This window comes from Nicotiana tabacum, chromosome 9 (genome assembly GCF_000715075.1).
Source record: "Nicotiana tabacum cultivar K326 chromosome 9, ASM71507v2, whole genome shotgun sequence".
Taxonomy (NCBI): domain Eukaryota; kingdom Viridiplantae; phylum Streptophyta; class Magnoliopsida; order Solanales; family Solanaceae; genus Nicotiana; species Nicotiana tabacum.
Window position 1 is genome coordinate 3,460,929 of NC_134088.1, and position 15,286 is coordinate 3,476,214.

The 15,286-nt window shown below is 35.9% G+C and overlaps 2 protein-coding genes across 3 annotated transcripts; both read right to left on the reverse strand.

The window, feature by feature from the left end:
* Positions 1-400: 400 nt before the first annotated feature.
* Positions 401-6,744, reverse strand: LOC107808539 (cytochrome c oxidase subunit 6b-3). Its single transcript, XM_016633074.2, has 4 exons — positions 6,580-6,744; positions 4,793-4,881; positions 3,319-3,400; positions 401-689 (listed from the first exon to the last, which is right to left on the reverse strand). The coding sequence occupies exons 1-4, from the start codon at positions 6,589-6,591 to the stop codon at positions 636-638; spliced, it is 237 nt and encodes a 78-aa protein (XP_016488560.1). The 5' UTR covers positions 6,592-6,744; the 3' UTR covers positions 401-635.
* A 1,838-nt stretch (positions 6,745-8,582) lies between these two features.
* On the reverse strand, positions 8,583-13,918 carry LOC107808537 (protein FLX-like 4). 2 transcript variants are annotated; one of them, XM_016633073.2, is made up of 4 exons: positions 13,787-13,918; positions 9,995-10,605; positions 9,216-9,355; positions 8,583-9,110 (listed from the first exon to the last, which is right to left on the reverse strand). In XM_016633073.2, exons 2-4 carry the CDS (start codon positions 10,528-10,530, stop codon positions 8,863-8,865), a joined length of 924 nt encoding a protein of 307 aa, XP_016488559.1. In that variant the 5' UTR covers positions 10,531-10,605; positions 13,787-13,918; the 3' UTR covers positions 8,583-8,862. The 2 variants fall into 2 exon arrangements, with proteins under 2 accessions (XP_016488559.1, XP_016488557.1); XM_016633071.2 differs by having other exon boundaries at positions 9,995-10,602; positions 13,787-13,904.
* Between the last annotated feature and the right edge of the window lie 1,368 nt (positions 13,919-15,286).

The following is a 15,286-nucleotide window of genomic DNA, read 5'->3' on the forward strand; positions in this document are numbered from 1 at the left end:
CAGATACGTTACTGTATTCACGTTAATGTCGCGTGAATACAATTAAATACATATCAACCTTAGCTGGAATTCCCTTTTTAACGCCTATTTTTTCTATTGTATTAATGAATACAATAGCTTAAATACATAAAATACATTGTATAAAAACATAAAAAATATCTATTACACATAATATAGCAAAAGATATTTATAAATGGCTAATTAGACCTAAAAGATGGTACTTTATGAAAAATTCTCTTTATTGACTCTAACATATTTTGACCCGCCCAAAATCGGCCCAACCCTCCCATTTGACACCCCTAGTCACAATTCCGTTATATCAGCAACTATCTTCTTGTCAATAGAAGAAATAAGACTGATTCAAAAACATGAGAAGAAAACCAAAGCAGAAAGAAGCACATAAAAAACCATGTCTTTAACCTTTGAATAAACAACTATAAAATCCAAGGAATAAAAACAGCGAAACTGCATAAAGCTGCAGGGCTTTTCAAGTGATAACAAGTAGGAAGAAGTTCCTTATTGATGATCCCTTGACAATTCAAAAGGAAACAAGGTTTTACCCTTCCAAACAAATAACATTAAAATGGAAACCAATGTTTCATAACCAAAAGGATGCTGCAATCCGATGTTTCAAATTAAAGAGGGCCTGGGAAAGTCCCGTTCTCCCTCTGCTCGTTCCACCTCTCAACCTGCAGAAACAGGCGAATTAAGAAAAAGCTATTACTAGTGATGGCAAAAGATAAAGGAATTCATCAATTCGACGTAGGAAAGATGGAATATTATACACAACCAGCCTTTGATGTTAGCTTAGTTTAACGTCAAAGTTCAAACTGCATGATCAACTGCAAGTATCAAGGACTAATAAAAGCATACGCTATGAGATGTCTAGTATCTACTGTTCCTTGAGCCGAGGGTTATCAGAAGCAGCCTCTCTACACATTACCCTTCCCAGACCCCATTTATGGGATTAAACTGGGTTTGTTGTTGTTGTTGCTATTGCTATGAGATGTCTAATTGTGACAAACTAAGAGAAATTAAATCATCACATCTTAAAGCCTTTGACTTTGCTAGAAACAGAGCAATACAAACAAGGGATCCAGATTGGTGATACCAACTAGTTGGGATTAGTCAATGTTCTTTTTTATTTAGTTAGATGCTTGTACGTCCACGACTCCACATAGGAAAAATGTCAGACTTAGAGAATCCCTTCATCAAAAAAATTAAAAAAAAAGAGGGAATCTCTAGCTTTAGCCTATCCATAATTTGCATAGTACCAATTATTTAGGTGGCGTTTGGTTCAAAATTTGGAAGAGTTTTATGCAAAAGAAGAAAAGCTTTTACAAATTGCATAGGTAGGGTTTGGTTACTAATGATTCTTTTTCTTTTTTATTTTTGATAATTGTGGTGTCTAGCCAGCTTGCGTGCACCTCAACTAATTCCACGGGATACCTGCTACCTTCCACCAACAACAAGTACCAGGTAACTCTGTCTACCAAGGCTTGGACAGATAGGAACACTAAAGTTTTTGTCTCCGATGGGATTTGAACCTGAGACCTCATGGTTCTCAACCCACTTCTTATAACCAAACCCAACTTTTTTTGGGTTTAAGGGGCTGTTGATTGATTTAGAGCGCCTTTGAACCAACTCCCCAAACCCCTTCAATTAGTCATGACATGTCCCTGTTATAACCATGTCAGATATATTGTCACCCTAAATACATAAAAACTTGTGGAAATCATATATATCCGTGTTGGATAGATGATCTTATCGTCATGTCAGAGTCAAGAGACCATGAACTTGTTTGCTAAAAATGATATATGGTTGAGATAAAGTAATTATCCATCCTAGAAGAAGTGTTAGAAGAATAAAAAATCAAGTTTGGAGATCACTGAACTTTTAGTTCCCCTAGCCCAAGTTTATTGCTCTACTCCTTCCTCTGGTGCACTGAAATATCTCAAGTTTACCTAATAGATGCTTTTCGGTGCCCAATTCTTCAACTCTTTTCTGGTACCTTACTACCAAGGAAAATATAGGACCGATTCATGTACTAGCAAATATTCGGGAAAAAAAATTACCAGAATTATTTTTTAAGCAAAAATTCAAAAATAAAGAGATTGGAGCTACAAACTGATCTCCACTTCAAAACTCTTACATTAACACATTTAAATAAAAGAAAGAAAATTCATTTTTAAAAATTTCTTTAAAGAAAAAATTCGACTCTTCTTTTTATATGAATGCACAATCAATCAAAATACACATGGCACCCAGGAGTATGGCCTAACTACTGATGAAGTTGGAAAGAAGATTATGGGAGACTAGTGGTCGAATCTCAATAGACGCAGAAAACAAATAACTATGCGATTTCTTCTTGTCTGCTTAACCCTTGGTGCACAACTTACCTGATACCTATACTAGTGGAAAGATGCAGATACTCGATAGAATAGACACGGCGCACACGAGCTGGTCCAGATACCACTCTTTAAAAATGACACTTGAAATGGGATATTATGACATGTTTATCTTGGAGTTTCTATTATTTTATAGTCATGCAATGACTAAGGAAACAATCACAGCTCCAGATGGTTGATTATCATGTGGCTAACGATTGTTGACTCCAAATTAGCAGGCAAAGGTATATGAATCCAACTGTGTGTTTTATGAAGCAAAAGGAAAGGGAAGTGCGAGCTTAAAATGACTGAGAATTCTTATGGACCAATCACCATTCAGATATGTCTTTAGGGACAAGATTTAGCTCCGACTCACATACATATGTGTTGAGTGAACAAAATATTTAACCGTTGGCCCATCCATATACCAACTCGAAAGCAATAATGCTTCATTCGGCGTAGTTATTATGGAGGACATGCCGGTGTCTATAAGCCCTATGGTGAAAACATATCCTGATGTGCTCTATTTGAAGAGTTAAGGAGAAGTGCTTCGGTGGGGCAGAGCATCCCGACACAAGGATCATACTAGGCAAATTCACAAAATACAGTGTCGATACTTTGACCCTGTCTATGCGGGATTATAATGGCTATGTTGTTGTATCAGTGTCTATATTTTGAGAACTGCAAAGTACATGGTCAATATTGAAATCCCCTATCGTATCAAACTATGGCTTAAACTTCTGTAAGGTATTCAAAGGCAAGTAAAGCTCCAATAAACAAGCTTGATCAATTGAAAACAAAAATAATTCAAGGAAAGGAAGGGGAGAAGAATTAATGAGAAAAGGCAAAGTGGTGAACTATGACACTGCAAAGTACAAGATACCTTACAACTTGAAACACACCAAAATACAAGTTAATAAGCATAACTCACCCATTCACCGGGGCAAAGTGCACGGTAGTATTTCGCAAATTTACCACATTCAGCAGCCTCATCACCCTTTGCAGCAACACACCTGAAATTTGTGGACAAGAGTTGGTAAAACAACCACGAAATTGGCCAAGCCTCAAAACAACAGCTTCAGATAATCGATACATTGCAAGAATGATTCAAGGTTGACCAGGTCACAAGGTTAGAAAGCGGTCCATCCGGAATAAACAGTATTATCTTTTGGAGGAATATTGACTTTAATCAATTGTGAGATGATAAGGATGGGATCCCAACCTGCCTAATGTCTCTATTCCCTATGCCATCAGCAATTGAGAGGAAAATTAACACACTATGTCAGTTTTGGGAAGGTAAATCAGAAAAGACAAATGCTGGCAAGTGGTTATGAGGAATAAAGAAGCTAGAGGTGTAGGAGTGAGAAACCTGAAACTCCATAATAAAAGACGTCTACTGTAAAGGGAGTAGATTTGCTATATGCAGCAGGTGATTATTTTGTGAGAAAAAACAAGCATCTCCAAACCATCTATTACTCCATTGTAAATATGATGGACAGATTTGGACCTCTTTTTTAAACATTTGCAGAGTGTAATCGGTTATGACTTACAGTGTAAGAGGTCTTTTGGAAGGTAGACAAAGTCAGAAAGTGGGCAAAAGAATGAAGAAGAACTGGAAAACCATCCCTTCTCTGCATCATGTGACCATTTGTTTGGAAAGAAATAGGAAATGTTTTGAAGGCAACAGCAGTCATATTTCCATTGTAGAGAATAGATGTTCGCAGAATTTATAATTTTGGCGTAAAGAAAGTGTAGTTGAAACCCAATTTAAGTATTTGGAAGTCTTGAATAGGCTGAGCTGATTATGTAACAGCTATCCCAGAATCTCTTTGCTTGTACTTTAAAGTACCTCCTTGGTACTTTTTTTCCGACTAAAATGTAACCTTTTTTTAAACTAAAAAAAAAAACAGTATCAAGTTTAACGATCTTCTAAAAGCTGATTACATTAGACCAGCAATTTTTTTTCTTTTTTCATAAGATTAAACGCACAAATTAATAGACTTTGGTCTCAGACCAATTCCACGCTGTGCTGGACACTAAATCCATCATATCGTCTCTTTAAACAACTTTTTTTGGTTGGTGGATGAGGGGATGATAAGTGTGTCTACACAACTTTTTATTTTTTCATTTTTGAATTAGTAAAGAGTGACTACACAATTTGTTACATCATAAAATTTAACTATATTGTTTCACCGGAGAAAAGGCATGCATTAAGCAGAACTTCAAACCGTCTGTAGCAGCTTTTCACTATTGAGAGTTCAGCCTTCATTGTACTCTTTCAGATAAGAAATAAGATAAATTCCCTAGTCTATTAAAGGGATTCTAAATCCATTAAATGTCATGTTTATATAAGCAATGCAACAAGTCTCTGAAGTATAAAATTGTGTAAAAGCATGGGAGCTTACCTATGAAACTCGACGTAGCGTGTGAAACAGTGCCTTGTTTGATTGGTTGTTGGGAACCTGAAATCAGCTGGAGCAGTCTTAAGTTCAATCTGAAAGGCACACAAAGGAGAAGGAAGAAACAGAATGTCAGTAACAAGTACCACAGCTCTACAAGTAATCCAAGTGAAGTAATAGATTCACGAAGTAACAGAAAAAAACCTTAAAAAGAGAAGTCATAACTGCCGGCCATCTTCCATTTTTTTTATCAATTTGTTTTTACCTTTTATCAATATATTACTGAATACGTCAAGAATGATAAAGTTTTCCATATTATGAAATGGAAGTTTTCTAAACACCAGAATATGCAGAAACAGATGTATACACTTTAGAACTTCAATCAAAAGCAGATCTAGGACGCTGCACTCGGTCAATTTCTGAAGCGGAAATATAGCTCACAACGAAAACCAACATATTTAGACCAAACTGAAAACACAATCGAGAAACTTCATGTAACAGGTAAACATAGTCACATTATATGGAAAGGAATCAGATAAAACAAAAACCAGCCCAAAACAAAAAAAAAAACCGCGATGCTGAGAACGTCACAACCAATCATCATTTCGTTAGACTTCTTTTCCCCCAAATAAAGCTACCCCTTGGAGAACCGAATCCCCAAATATTAAGAGCATTAATACTTTTTTACCCACTCCAAAGTTCTAAATGATGACTAAATGAGCCTATAAATACTCAAGTATAAGTGATTCCTTGTCCTCAAAAGTGAAAACCAACAGCAATTTGTGGTAACAACACATTACCAACTCTTTAAACGCAGTGACACTTAGCAACAGAGAGAAGCTTAAGCAGTCATTTCCACTGACAGACCTCGCATAATATCTATAGTGAAAACTTTGAACATGTTATTGGCCTTAACTGAATTGTTAACCTGAACACAAATTCAACTATCTTATCACCATCTCACTAAAAAACAAAATACTTGAAGCTTATTGGCAACAAACTGACAATTTCTATAACTCATTTAAGCTGGAGATTGAAACCTCAAAACTCAATCTAAATTGCTGCTAAAGCTAAGTACTGTTTCACAAAAGTGCTAAAAATTCTTCATTCAATCACCATTTTTTTATAACAACGGTGTCCTGTCAACTTGCGTGCGCCTCGAAGATTTCACATGGAACCTGCTACCTCCGACGACCAGCACAGGTACCGGGTAACTCTGCCCACCAGGCACCAATGCTTAGGCAAACCATTCGATCACCATGCAACATTCCAGTCGAATCCAATACCCTAATCCTTTAATTACGCGACCTAGTCATCCAAATTCAACTTACTTCCCCTTCTTTTAGTTCACATTTATTTTGTCACATGAAAAAGGCTTGGGCCAAAAACTATTACAGACTTCACACCTTTCCATACACCAATTTGCATATTCATCCACAACCTATAAGTCCAATAACCTCTACAAGCAAATTCTTACACACAAAAACAAATATTCCCAAACACAAACACACACACATGAGTGCACGCGCGCACACATATATCTGAGCAGATATACAACAACTAAAAATAACCAGCAACATAGGTTCTTCAAAGAACTGTACAGATCGCCAATAAAATACAGAAATTTTCTAAAAAATTGAACTTTTAATTTAATTTACCATATATCAATTGAATTCTTTTGAATCTATGAACAAGAATTGAATTATTAAATACGAATAGAAGAAATTAAAATATAAACGATTAAAACAAAATAAAACTAGGTTTTTTTTTTCCTTGGAATAATTTTGGGTTACCTCGTCGGCCATGGCTGATGCAATCAAGCGAAAAAGAGCAAAGCTTCAACGACGACTGAAAATGGAAAAAAAAATGGCTATATTATTAATAAGGGTTTTGATTATAAGTTAATATAATCTCGGATCCGATTCCTATGGTTTACCAATTCTGATATGTTAGTATTTATTTTATTTTATTTTCCTCCTCATTTTACCCTTTTCTTTCGTTTTTCCTTTTTTATTTTTTTTATTTTTTTCTTTTCTTTGACCGAAAAGGTATTTTTCAATTTAGTAGCTTATGTAGCAACATTAGGTGACTCAACCATTCCGAGTTGCCCAGTTGGTTTGGAGGGTGGTCATCGATATATATGACCTGGGACCGAATCCCCCTCAATGCCTTCTAGGTTGAGCATGTTGCACAGGGCTTGCCTAGTGTAATTTATATCTCCTGTGTGGTTTGTAAGCTATTACATAGGGGATGTTTACCCAGTACACACAGAGTGCTCAGCACAAAGTACTCACCTGAAGGGTAGAGGCTATGGCAGAGGTTGTAGCAGCTGCGGATTTTTCCCCCAAAAAAAAAAAGAAGCATTAGGTAATTCTTCAATCTGTCTAAATTTTGGTTGGCAGAGTTATTACATACATGTTTACAATAGAATAATTGAGGTTCCATAAGTTTACCTGATACTGTAATCATATTAAAAGAATAAAATTACATGTTGTTGCTTGTAGTATTTTAAGTATGTACTAGTATTAGAGCTCGCGCAACGTGCTATATTAAAGAATAGTAAGCATTCGAGAATATTAGATCATATGATAAATATTAAATTCTCTTACTCTTAATTTTTATTTTTATTTTTACAAATTTATTCTATTGGTCGGAGTTCTTTCACAATGATTTACTATAAAATATTGTGTATTTTTCTCCATATTATGATTTTGGATTCGTCCAACATACTTCATAAATTCTTTTATTATTCTTTCATAAAATCTACCAACATAAAATGTTACTATAGTTTTCACAAATAACCACGATTTTTGATAATTTTATTTTAGTATTATGTGCAATAAGCAATAAATCTTTTCTTCTCTTTTGCTTTTTTTTTTTCCAAACATAAAAGTGCTTCCATTTTAATTATTAAAATTACCCACATGAAAATGTAATTACATTTAGATATAAAAAATTTCATGTGAATCTTATTTTGTCACCTCGATTTTAGAATGTACAAACTCCTCGTGAATTTGGGAAACATACATTGTGTTTATTCGATGGTCAAGATTGAACAACGTTTTGGCGGACCACTAGAGGATAGATTTGTATTCATATAAGTTAATCATCAACTTTACCTTTTATGAAGTTATATAAAGATTTTTGTTTCAGCTAATTAAAAAATCTATTTATACATATTTACAGCAATAATTAGTGCAAACACCGACTTAAATCTTGAATTCACCTTTGCATACGACTAAGTTTGCGGTATGAGAGTGTACCGGCGGTTATTGGATAACGCAATTTCTTTCCATCTGTTTAAGCATTTGTTGGCAAAGTTACGCAATACTAGTGCTGATCAAGAGTAGGCAAGTATTTATTTAAATGTTAAGGGGCACACAACCAGTGGGGGAAGCAAAAATAAAAACCGTAAACACGCGAAAAAAATAAGGAAATTCAACATCTACTATATATATTTTTTTTAAAAAAATTAACCTTATATACACAACGTAATTTTCGGCGAAAGGGATTCGACTGAACTCGGCTCCGTCCACCTAGCTCCGCCCCTGCGCACAACTAACCCAGAAACCTCTGTCAAATATATAACATGGATTGTGGCAATGTAGTTAGACTCTCATGTCGATCTGAATAAATCATCCTTTCCACGGAGGTAAATCTTTGCGATACCACCATTATGAAGAAAAAAAGTTACTTGAAAATTAGTTTTAAAGGCCATTGCCTATCAAAATCCAACTACATATTGCATTTCTATCTGTTTGTCTAGAAGAGCTAAATCAAGAAAAACCCTTTGCTGTTGAGCCATAAAACAAAGAATTGTCATTCCCTACAACTCCCCTAAAGCCCCCAAGCATGTGCAGGTGAAAATAGTTGACATAGTGAATGAAATGTACAATTCTATTGGAAACTATAATCTTTTGAAACTACTTAAACATTGGTTCAAGCCTGCAAAACCTTACATTGGAGCTACTAAAACACGTAGTAATTTCGGATTAAAATTCTATGGATGCAAAACTAGGTGACATCTCAGAAGATTCAACTCGGCCAAGCATAACAAGCTACACATAGCAGAAAATTCAGCTCCTCGCTTGTGGAGCATCATAACCTCCTCCCCATGTAGCGTTGCCACCAGTACCAGGAGGAGGTGGAGTTACCGCACTTACAGCTATGCTACTTCCATATGGATACTTTCCCTCTCCCATTGTGCCAACCTCCACGGGGATATGAGATATATGATAACCGTCAACATGGGGCGTAACATGCATAAGAGGAGCGGGATACATGGGATCTGAATTCATGTAGGGCCGAGCATAAGGATCAAAACCTACAGAACATGAAAATACTCGGTTTGTATTATGAACAATACAAATATAATAAGGAGCCCAAAACTAGCATATATTGTTGTGCCAAAAACTAGCATACTGATTACCTTGAGCCCTTTTCTCGGCATTCAACACCTCAGCACGCAATCTCTCCACTTCTTTAGCCATGCCGATCAAGTCTTTCTCCATAAGTTTCATCTGCTCAACTTTCTCTATGTTTGAACCTTTTTCATACTCAAAGGTCTTACTGCATGTTCCGAGAAGATAAAATATTAGGAAAATACTCTGTATTTCGTGTCTCGAACAATCATGAATGCAGAATGCAGGGATTTTTACAAGCAAAATAGTCCTTGCAGAATGCAGGGATTTTTACAAGCAACATAGTCCTCCCTAGGCCCCCAAGAGAAACATGGCATGGAAAAGTTTTACCTTAATTTAAAACTGCATCAAATATGCCAAAATATGAACAGACGTAAGCATAAAATCCGATTGAGCTTTAGCAGAATACATACTAAACAAAATTAAGGTTCAGTTATTATTGTTGCGCTCACATTAGATCCGGTGCTATCCACAAGTCCTTTTATTCTAGTTAGGAACTTGTACACTCCGTAGGACTAAATGCGAGATTTAGAGAACCTCTAGTTTTATAGAACCCCTAATTAGTCTTAAAACCGACCCCAACTAGTTTGGAAATGTGGCATAATTGATTGATATTTAGCCAGACACCTTGCCAACAAATTAACCAAGTTTTTTCAAGGGTAACGGGTAGGAGAATTCTTTCATGCTTCCACCTAAACAACAAGTCAAGACAATTAAATAGTAACGACCTGTGGTTATTTCTTTTTTCCTGGAGGAAGGGTTGGTAAAAAGACATGCTTCGACTTACCGCAGCTTCTGGTGTTCTTTCCTTAAGGTATCAAGTTCAGCATGCATCTCAGGTAGCTTCTTGATATCTGCACGAGCTCTTTCCAGTTCTTGCATAGCTTGATGTATTTTTCCACTCAGCTCCATATTGGCTGTTACCAAGCTTCGTGCCTGCAAATGTGCCTCTTGCACATCCTTCCTCGTACTCTCACTAGCTCTAAGTTCAACCTCCATCTTGGCAATCTTGTCAAGCAACAACCGAATCTGGATGTCACTTTCTGCTTGACTACTTCTTATATGTTCTTTGAGTTTCTCTACTTCTCGCTGAGCAGCAGCAAGATCCTGCTTTAAGGCAACGTACGTAGCTGCCAACCGATGATTGTCTCCAGCAAGTTGTTCCAACTCTGCTGCCCGAGCAGCCAATCTGTTGTCCCGAAGCTCAGGAGGAGGAAGTTGATCAATGCGGCGGCGGCCAGCGGTCAATTCTTCATGAAGCACCATTCCTGGAGCTTGTATTGACCGTCCATATGATGCTGGTACTTGTCTTCTGGAGGCCATCTATTCACTTGGCCCCAGAACTAAGAAGGGTCAACACTTGTTTTACGGTTTCACCAATTAGGAAATGTTTACCTGCTTTAGAAAGAAAATAAACTATGAGATTTTTATTTTAAGTAAATGCAGCTTAACAATTTTAGGCTAGGAGCTTAAGTTTCGTAAACTACCAGGGCTATGAATCATAAAGGAAGAAGTAAAAGCATTATTTAACATATAGCAAACAGTTCTGGTAAATGAAACGGTCCCAATAAAATGGCTGAAAACAGAAGGTCTCGACTTTTGCAACTGTAGTTGATCCAAGAAAAATGTTTTGCTCAATATATTTTTTATTTCAGAACCAGCATCCTCCTTTCTGACCTTTCACTACTGGGATCGCTTCACTAAAATTAAATAAATAATGATAGTGGCATCAGGAAACCTTGGAAAACTCAAACCGACTTACATAGCTACACTTGACAAGATGCACGGAGACAAAAATCGAGAGATTGCACCAAGTTTACCTCGCTATACTAATGGATTTGTAAATAAAAAAGGGCATCCCGGTGCACTAAGCTCCCGCTATGCGCGGGGTCCGAGGAAGAGTCGGACCACAAGGGTCTATTGTATGCAGTTTTACCCTGCATTTCTGTAAGAGACTGTTTCCACAGCTTGAACCCGTGACCTCCTGGTCCCATGACAACAACTTTACCAGCTACGCCAAGGCTCCCCTTCAATACCCTAACCAATATTCATGCCAATATAAATTTGGCACCAGGTACTGCTAGTGGTGCTCATGCCTTTCCTCTAAATAATCAAAGTCTAAAAGCCATTTGCAGCTAATGGCTCTAACTATTAGTAAGACACTATTAAGTTTATTTCTCTAAGAAAGTTCCTCGCAGAGCCTGAGAGATGAAAACATTTATTCACCTCATATTTCCTTCACAAAAATATTTATTCTTCTGATAAGACAAGGAAACAGGAAGACCCCGTCTTTTAGTATTTCCATTTGGAGCAACAATTGCATCACGGATCATAAAGACATATCAAAAAACGTATACTGATGCAGAAGATCTAAACCAAGTTTTAGTCATATCAGTAGCAAAATATATAGATAGCTAACATAATTTTCCAGTACTTATTCACTTGATAAGGAAAGAAAGCAGGGACCTCTGGGTTTCGTTATTTTATTCAGATCATAGAGAAATTACAATCTTCAGTTGAACTTCTTCCAAGATAAATTGTAGAATCAATTCAATGTAGAAGATATTGGCTACATTTTAAACGGATGAGGGAAACGGGCAAGTAGGCAAGGAAATTTTTTCATACTTGTACATATAAAGAACCATTCATCACCTTTTAAACATTTTAGCGCCGCCACTTTAAAAATCAACCAAATTCATGCCAAAAACGCAAAGCAACATCTAAATATTTTTAAATTCCAACGATATGTTACTTCAGCACGTCCCGGTGCTGCACATTTCTTAAAAAACTTTTTTTAAGAAATGTACTAATGTTATGGTCCCCTTCCATTACTCTTCAAACGCGTTCCTGTATAGCTAATTTCAACTTCAAATAGCTATGACAATCCAGTTGCTTTCCTAATCGAGCCACACGATGCCTATGCCTGAAGAAAGAAAAGAAAAGCAAGTTTTCTTCCCAAGTATTTGCCTTTATCGTTCCACATCCACTTGGAAAGAAACACTCCCATCATAATTTCCACAATAATATCTCTAGCAATTCAAGAAAACGCTTGCACACTCTGCACAACAATATAGAAAACGGTGCTCTCAAAGGCGAAAAGCTCTAGAAAGCCCTCCACGTCTACTAGGGCTTTAAGCGCAAAGTGCAATTGAAGTGTGGGCTTTAGCATTAAAAAGGCGCAAAGAAGAAAAAAAAAATATATATGTAATCTAAGAAAAAAGTAACAAATTCATTCCTAATGTTCTCCTTAACAACTAATACACTTATTTGTCAATTATATTTGTTGTTCAGTACAACTAGATTCAAGACAGAATGCATCGACAATGAGTGTGCACGCCTTAGTCCCTTGCCTACATTGAAGCACAGCTTAAGTGAGGCGAAGTGCCCTTTCCGAGCTCTTCTAAACTTCAAGCTTGAGCGCGCCTTAAATAACTCTTTGACAACACTGACCGAAAGATTCTCATATATCAATTTTCTGGTGAACATTATGGTCTTTCCTTCTAATTAATCCTTTCATACAGTTGTTAATCCTTGTACAATTCAATCCTTCCAAGCTATACAGCTTTACAAACTAATAGTTCAACTAAGAATAAACACACACTGCATTTTCTTCCCCACGAAGAGAGCGACAAAGAAAAAGAAAAATATCTGCAACCTATCAGGATAATACAAACACTCACTAATTTCCTATCTCAAGAACAACCAACTAAATGTGCATCAGAAATTATTAAACTTAACACCATTGCCTCCACAATGACTTTCCAGAACCATGAGGTTTCAAGTTCAAATCCAGTGGAGTCAAAGAACATTAGGTGACTTCTTCTATCAGCCTAAGTCTTGGTGGGCAGAGTTACCCACTTACCTTGTACCTATATTGGTGGGAGGTAGCATATATCCGGTGGAATATTAGAGGTGCACACAGACACCACTATAAACAATATTATGACTTCCCAAAAAATACACCCCCCACTACACCCCACCCCTCGTTCAGAACCATGAGGTTTCGCGTTCAAAAGCGGAGTCAAAAGACACTGGGCGACTTCTTCCCATCTGCCTAAGCCTTGGTGGACAAAGTTACCCGTAAATGTGCTGATGGGAGATAGCAAGTGACTCATGAAATAGTCGAGGTGCTCGCAAGCTGGCCTTGACACCATCATCATTAAGAAATGACTTTCCAGAAGGAAACACTCTCCCCACCACCTACCCCCCCCCCCCAAATAACTTACCAACCCACAAACACATGATACAAACCTTTTCAGGGTAAGTCTCAAAAGAGTCAACGCAAAACAGAGAGAACATAACAAAAGATAAACAAAACCTAAGAGGCCATATATATAAACAAATAAGCAAAACAAGGCCACAAGGGTTATACATTTATACTTACAATGACATAAAAAAGATCAAAACATTTAACATAAGAAAATCACTTCCTTAAGCTAATAAAATATCCAATTCAACAAGAAAAGACTAGGAAAAAAAATTACCCTTTTCTAATCAAGAATGCCCCGGAAAGATTTAAGGATTTTTAATCAAAATTAAAGCATACCCAGAAGAAGAAAAAACGAGAAAAAGATCATACCTTGGTATTTATAATAACCCGTTAGGAAAAAATTTCTATATGAAAGAAGAACTCAGATAACTTTATAGCGTATGAGGCATTCGAGGGTTGTGTTTTTCATGAGTTGAGATATATGGAGGAGGAAATAGAAATATCACAAAAAGTACATAACTTTTGTTGTCTTTTTCAGTTGCATTTTCTTAATTTTGCAAATCTGGTCCCTCTAATTGTACCTAGACTTGATAAATGTGGACTTTCTGGTCTAAGTTTCCAAAAATAAATGTTACTCGCTCTGTTCTAATTTATGTGAATCTATTTACTCTTCACTAAATTTGGAAATAATTTAGCTAAAACTTTTAATTCTACCCTTAATGAGAAGTTTTTATAACCATACAAATATTCTGAGCCCCATTTTGACTTGTTTAGGACCACAAATTCAAAACGTCTTAATTTTTTCTTAAACTATGTGCCCAGTCAAACAGTTTCACATAAATTAAAACAGAGGGAGTATAAAATACACTTTGTAGCACCCCTAAAAATCTCATGTTTGGAAAGTTATATACTCATTTTGTTCACTTTTACTGTCCAGTATTCTAAAAATAGATTTTCACTTTTACTTATCATTTTTAGCATATCAAAATAAGATAATTTCTTTTTTTCTGTTATACCCACATTATTAATTATTCATTTTAAATTATTTTCTCAAATCGATTAAAAATATGCATTATTTAATATGGGTATGATGGTAAATTACGCACTTCATTTATTATTTTTTAGGGAGTGTGTAAAATCCATAATGAATAAGCAAAAGTGAACGGAGGGAGTAGATGAATCAAGTTAGGGATAAGTATTTTGGAGCAAGTTAGAAATGATAATACAGAAAAGATGTCCAAAGTAATTTAAAGTCTAACTTCAAAAAAAAAATATATATCCCTTGAAACTAATGTTCCGTCGTATGGTTGTCCAACTGGACGGGATGGGACTAAATAAACGGGTCGGAACAGGACGAAACGACATTTAGCCAGGACGGGCCTAAACGGGACGAAATGGTAGGCCCATCCCACCCTGCTAAGAAACAAGATGGGACGGGACGGTTCGCGGGCCTTAAGTAGGCCTTTTTTAAAAAAAAAAATTAATTATTTAAGCATTAAGTTTGGCAACTATTAGTTTTTTAACAATGACTAAGTTTTTAAAGTTTGTAACAACTAGTTTTTTGAGTTATTTAATAAACTTAATAAATTATAAAGAAACTAAGTAAAGAATTATATATTAAAACAAAAGACTTGTAATGAAATATTTTTATAATTATAATAGAATTATAATTTATTTAATATAATTTCAAGCCATTAAGTAAGTAAGTAAGAGTGTAAGACAATTCATAAAAAAAATTCAAGGCTTAGTGCCTTTTATTTTATCAATAGAACTTTCAAATTTCACATACAAATATAATTCTTTTGAATTGAGGACCTAATCTACACAGCCACCTTCTAGGAAGAGTTCTATTTGAAGTAGGCTATCCTC